The 6,438-nt window shown below is 36.7% G+C and overlaps 1 protein-coding gene across 1 annotated transcript in view; it reads right to left on the bottom strand.

Moving 5' to 3' along the window:
* The window catches only part of LOC139936240 (uncharacterized), a 110,112-nt gene continuing 103,674 nt past the window's right edge, over positions 1-6,438 (bottom strand). Inside the window, exons 14-15 of the mRNA XM_071931023.1 lie at positions 5,563-5,804; positions 1-4,916 (exon numbers count right to left, since the gene is read on the bottom strand). Coding sequence (XP_071787124.1) covers positions 4,549-4,916; positions 5,563-5,804 — 610 coding nt within the window. The 3' untranslated portion in view covers positions 1-4,548. The remainder of the gene's footprint in view (positions 4,917-5,562; positions 5,805-6,438) is intronic.

Below are 6,438 nucleotides of genomic sequence, written 5' to 3'. Positions count from 1 at the left end.
TAAAACAACTTGATCATGTTTTGATATTGTTAAAGGCAGTCAGGACACGTAAGGCCGATATTAACATCATATTATTAATAATAATATTAATTTTGGGATTATCCCGATAACATTAAATTCATTCAAAAATAATACAGACGGCTGTTTGTCTATTGTTAGGCACATACCTCATGCGGACCTACAATAACAAAAGTGCAATCCCAACATCAGACAGACACATGGACACACTATTGGTACAGGCATTCAGATTTCGCCTCTTGATCATGTTAGCGAGAAGATGAGCGAGCCTCAAAATATTATCATACTGACGCTCAAGGAGTAAGACAAAAAAAAAACGGCACTTCTGCGTCCCATATTGAACCAAAGGCGGAGTTTGATATGGGATGCAGAAACACGCTGAATTATAACCAGTTGTGATAACGTTTATCCTCAAGCAAACTTCACACGCGTATTATTGAAATAGTGGGCAGTTTAAAGGCAGTGGACACTATTGGTAATTACTCAAAATATTTATTAGCATAAAACCTTTCTTGGTGACGAGTAATGGGGAGAGGTTGATGGTATGAAACATTGTGAGAAACGGCTCCCTCTGAAGTGCCATAGTTTTCGAGGAAGGAGTAATTTTCCACGAATTTGATTTCGAGACCTCGGGTTTAGAACTTGAGGTCTCGAAATCAACCATCTAAACGCACACAACTTCGCGTGACAAGGGTGTTTTTTTCTTTCATTATTATCTCGCAAGTTCGATGACCGATTGAGCTCAAATTTTCACAGGTTTGTTATTTTATGCATATTTTGAGATACACCAACTGTGTGAAGGCTAGTCTTTGACAATACCAATAGTGTCCACTGCCTTTAATAGACTTGTTTCACATTGATGTTACTACGGATCACCCAATCAGGAACAATGATTCAAGTTTGCTTGAAGATATAAACAATAACAACAATAACATTAATAGTGAAATATCACTAAACAATAAACATATATATATATTCCTTTAGGATATTTACACATTTTACAGTATTTTATTTTTCAAACAAACAAACAAATAAGTAAAATAAAACCGAGATCTGATGCATTAAATGCAAGACAAAAAATAAATGGTTCAAAACAATTATTAAAGTCAAGCCCCCACGTTAGACTGTCATTTCAACATGTTGCACTATACTTTCCTATGATTACAAAACTGTAATACGTTTACATAATGCTTAAATCATCATCTGAGGTAATATAATAAACATTAACTTGAGTACGTATTCAACGGTTGTTGTTTTTGTTGTCGTTGTTGTTGTTCCATTTGCTAGTAATTTAATGTAACAGTAAAAATAAACCATCCTTTGACTAAAGTGCACAATACAGCGTAGACGAAACCGCAGCCTAAATGTGCATGAACTATCAACTTTAATCCACATCGCTAAATCATAGAATTATTAATGTTATACAACATCATTATGTAAGCTTAACAGTCATTACATTTATTTCAATCGACAGAGATATTACGCAAAACCCATTTGACTGGGATATTATTTTAGTTTGTTGGAGAGGGCACCGTCCTTGTTATGATATACCTCGTTGCTTGGAAACATGATACGACTGTATATACACGTGTTCAGGTACTTGAACCGTGTCTTTGAAACACGTTTACACCTGGGCAACCATAATATCGAACAGTCTTCTCGACAGCAACCGAGTAAACACAATAGAGGAACTTGCACTTAACGATTAAAAAGAAGAAGACTAATAGTAAGAACAGCAATTTTACTTGGACCAGTCGATACTTGGACACATTATCTAAAAATGGCACTCTTTGTGTTTTGCTATGTTTTTATCCCTATTCCCAATAAATTATTCTTTATATCCAATGACAAACCGACCTCTTTAGATAAGATACCTGATCTCAAAACGCACAGTCTTGCTGCCAACATAGTTATGAAAACAGTGCCAAAGAGGGATATCACGGAACTTCTAATGTGTTTCTGTATTTATCCAGTCTGAAATACTGTATGACTGAGGTCGACAAGAGGTTGGTACACTGTCAATATTAGGTCAGGACTACCCGCCCTTACCTAAAGGTTTAATGTTTCATCTGTCATTGGGTAACATCGTGTCAGTGACCCCCTTCTTAAACATAACTGACTTGTGATTGGTGTTCGTGACTCTTATGACACTACTGTTGACCAATCACAGCTGAGGTGTGAATAATTTGCATACAGAGCTACAGTTGTTGTTTATGCTTTCTAATCTGCCGGTTGGTTTCCGGTAACCGCATCCTGTCCAATGATGAAAACACAATCTGAACTTTAACATCAAGTGACTTAAAGGAGGCTTGGCGAACAAATTACTGCATTTTGTACAAATGGCAAGAAATTCGTATGATCCCAAGGGGTTTTGCATACAAATTATTGTTACACAAAGTTGAATCCAATACTAAATAAGAATAATAGTCAACACACTCTGCCTCCAATATCAGATCTGCAATGTATATAAACGCTGGTATAACAGCCATTGCTAATTTAGATACCCTAGTGATCATGTTTACACAAATGCAGCTTCGTTATCAAGCACAACTAACGGACTAGAACCTGGTCAAGCAGGATAAGACGTTCATACAACCTATCAGACCAATTCTTGTACAATGAGTCAGGAACGGTCAACAGTCAGTTAGCAGTGTAATATTTAATCATTCCCGGTACATACTGACATTATAGGCACTAATACATGAATCAGTCAGCGAACAAAACTGTTGCACACAAGAGGGCATACTTCAGGTTGGAATCGGTACAGAAGCAATGAAATAAACAGCACCAACTAAACATGAAGGAAGAATGTTCAAATAAATATTAGGCGCAAGAGCCATGGCAGAACTGTAAGAAAAATAAATAACCATAAAGTAAAATTGTAAGGAGCCAAATGGCTTATTCATATTCTAAACTTGAATTCTCATTCACCTGAATTCAATGTCACCCTTTGATATTCAATTGTAGCTACATGAAATGTCCCTTTACTCTAAAGACTCCCGGTTCAGAATTAACCCGGATTGTCAATTACAAGGCTGGGGATTGACGCAAGTATGGATCAGTATGACCCGGAAATAGTAGAGAGGAAAATAAGTTGAACTCGGACTATGTGAGGGTTGGATCAATTTATGTGGCAATTTGAGAAATCCCGGGTCAAGGTGATCAAGAAGTGGGTTAGACCCAACATGGTCTAATTCTGAACCGGAACTTAAGGGTCTTCAATCGAGGCAAGGGACTTAAGGGTCTTCAATCGAGGCAAGGGACTTGAGTATGATACTAGATCTTTCAAAAGGAAAATAAAGAAACTGTTATCTGTATACTAGACACATACAAGTTAAGCTCAAAACAAATAATACAGGTAAATAGCTGTTTTTAAAAGATATGCTTATTATAATTTAAATAATGCACCATAAATCAACAAAACAATTAATGGTCTTGTTTTTGACCAATATGCACACTTTAATCATCCCTTGCTAAATTCGACTTCAATTACAGTATGGTAAACACTTTGTGGTATTAAACTTATGGTTATAGACGAACTGAAGGGAAAATACTCATTAAAACGCCCACATAACACGATATTAAAACGAACACATCGAGCACCTGTTACAATTACAGGCATGGATCCGATAAATAAATAGTTAATAACCACGGGGGAAAAAACGAGTTTTTCCTATTACTCCTGACATAGAATAATTGTTGAATCATCCTACGATATACAAAATTTATAATTTAAGAAGAGCAAAAGAGATCGTTTGACTGACTGGACCAATTATTTAATTACAATTGATGTAATGACAATAAAAAGCATTCTCACGATGAAAGTGTTAAACCAAAAAGAGACTTCAAATTGGTTCAATAAGTTTAAACTATCCACTTGTTGAACCAACTTGTTGGGAATTCGGGATCCGCCACGCCACGCCATAATTATCTACAAGCACAATTACACATGTCTTTTGTGCGATAAAACGTTCTTTAATTAAAAACATTTACAGGTTTAATGCTTTTTTAATTTTTTTTTCCAATCACGACAATAAAGTTTCATCACTTGAAACTCGTTGGACCCTATTGGCATAAAACATGTGGTGTTGTTCTATTCATAAAGTTAAAGAAAGAGTTGGAATACGCGCAAGTTTTGCTTGAATATGATCCTCAACCATGTTGTAGAATCAAATCACCAGACTATCAAGAGAAGTTACAGGCGCATGGTTGTTCCACCAAAAATGTTTAGCTCCTTCACCAGACTTTTAAGAGAAGTTACAGGCGAACGGTTGTTCCACCAAAGGTGTGAGCTCAGTCAAAATAGCAGTTAACAGAAATGCGGTATAGTTCAAATGCATAGTTAGTAAGCTTTGACCACACGTCTCGATCCCTCGCTCACACTCACCTCACCTACCCTTGTCGTCAATTTCAATGTGGGGTTGATTCACATTGCCTCGAGCTTTGCGTCTTTGCAACTTTAAATTCTTAATTGTACATTTCACAAACATAAAAAAGAAAAAGACAAAAGAAAAAGAAAGTGACCTACACCTATTGGCCAGGTCTCTTAAACTTAGGCCTTCTTCTTCTTCTTTTCCTTTTCTTGGGTTGATCATTAAATGGTTTAAATGTCTTTGTAGCTGACTCCGTAGTTGTAGCTGCCTGGGCATTTGAGAAGGGTTTCTGCGATGGGAATCCAACATTCTCCTCTGGTAATGGTACAGCATTGTCCATAAGTTCACAAGTTGGATTTGAACCTCCCCACTCACCACAGTCGAGACACGCCCTCTGTGGTGCTCCTAGCATGTAGGTGGATGGACCACAGAAGAAGGTGACATGACTTCCATACGTGAAGTCACTTCCAACCACAATGCCTTGATCTAAAGTCCCTGGATCTTCACAGGTACTCGTGGCTCCACCTTGACCAAAGTAAACGTAGAAACACATCAAATAATGTATAGAGCTTTCTCGATCCAATTGAAGTTTCGTTTTTTATTTATAAAATCGGTGTATGTTCCTGGAAAGTTTCAAAAAGACCGCCGTTTCGCATCATTTAAGGAAAAAAAAAAAAGAAGACGTATGCCATCCCCCTCTTTTATTCGGTGTCATCAATTCGATGTCTTATTAAGACTGCGGAGTCTCCAGAGAAAGATATTCAAAACCAAAACCAAACAAACTACAAAGATCCTTTCTTGTTGTTCCTACTTCAAAATGGTAGCCACGAAAATGGCGGCCAACTTGCCTAATAATAGTTAACTCGGGATGTAACAGGTTTATAGTCTTCATTTTAGTATCTTTAAATTGGTTTGGAGTCATGCTGAGTTCAATAATTAATTTTTTAAATGGTAATAATTTTTGTTAATTGTTGGTTTATGTTTTGGTATAACGAAATATACCAGTTTCTTGATAGTAGTATATAGAGTAATAAACTATAAACTCCCAAATGAATGCACTTGGAAACTGAGTTCTCACTCACAATCACAAACATGTGCACAATACGTAATGATAAGGGGCCTTAACCACGTGTCATGATCAGTTGAAACAGTTTATAACTTATAGACTTACGGTTAGCCACCAGTCGCACTGAAGCACATGAATCAATCGTATTCTTGGCCTTTGTTTGAATAATCTCACTATTCATATGAGCAGGACACATCGAAGGCTTCCCTCTACCCTGGGAGAACTTGATTCGCTCAATACACGGAGAGAAGATCTTGACTTGTCCTTGTTTCTTGAAATGGAAGCAGGTCTGGCCATGCTCGTTCGTTACTTTTGAGGCAGAGTAGAAAAAGTCCACTCCAGTTAGCCTATAAGAGAGATATGGGCACAAGTATAGCACAAGTGAAAACCAACGGAAAGTACGAGTTTTAGCAGGCTAGTGGTATTGGGTATTAAGAGAGGTTCTTACCCAACCAAACTTATCGTCTTTAAAGTTGATTATACCCTCAGTATCAATTGCATAACAAATCCAACAATCAATTAAACAAAGCAAATCAATTTACTTTTACGCATTGAGCTGTTTTGGGAATCCTTCAATCAAAAATTTATTAAAAGATGTGATTTAAAGGTAGGCATATGGCGGGAAAAACCTATGAGCCAAGTTTGATACAAAACGTAACTACTATCAACTCGACAGTAATGGACGATGTCAATCCATTATGCAAATTAAGTATCTGTTTGTATACTAACTATTATTATTATTATTATTATTCTTATTTTTTTTTTTTTAACTTGAGCTGACGCCTTTAAACTTATTATATTCGCATCCCCCCGGTGTGCCTGAGATAGGGACATTAAACGTAGCCTTGGTCAGCCTTGTTCATATATCATTGCAAAGCGCAACTTGGATTCATTGGTGTGACTAGGCTATAGGGTCAGCATGCAGTGAGCCCAATAATAATAATAATAATAATAACAACAATAACAATAACAATAACAATA

This window comes from Asterias amurensis, chromosome 4, assembly GCF_032118995.1.
Source record: "Asterias amurensis chromosome 4, ASM3211899v1".
In the NCBI taxonomy this organism is placed as follows: domain Eukaryota; kingdom Metazoa; phylum Echinodermata; class Asteroidea; order Forcipulatida; family Asteriidae; genus Asterias; species Asterias amurensis.
This window is presented reverse-complemented; position numbering and strand designations above follow the sequence as displayed.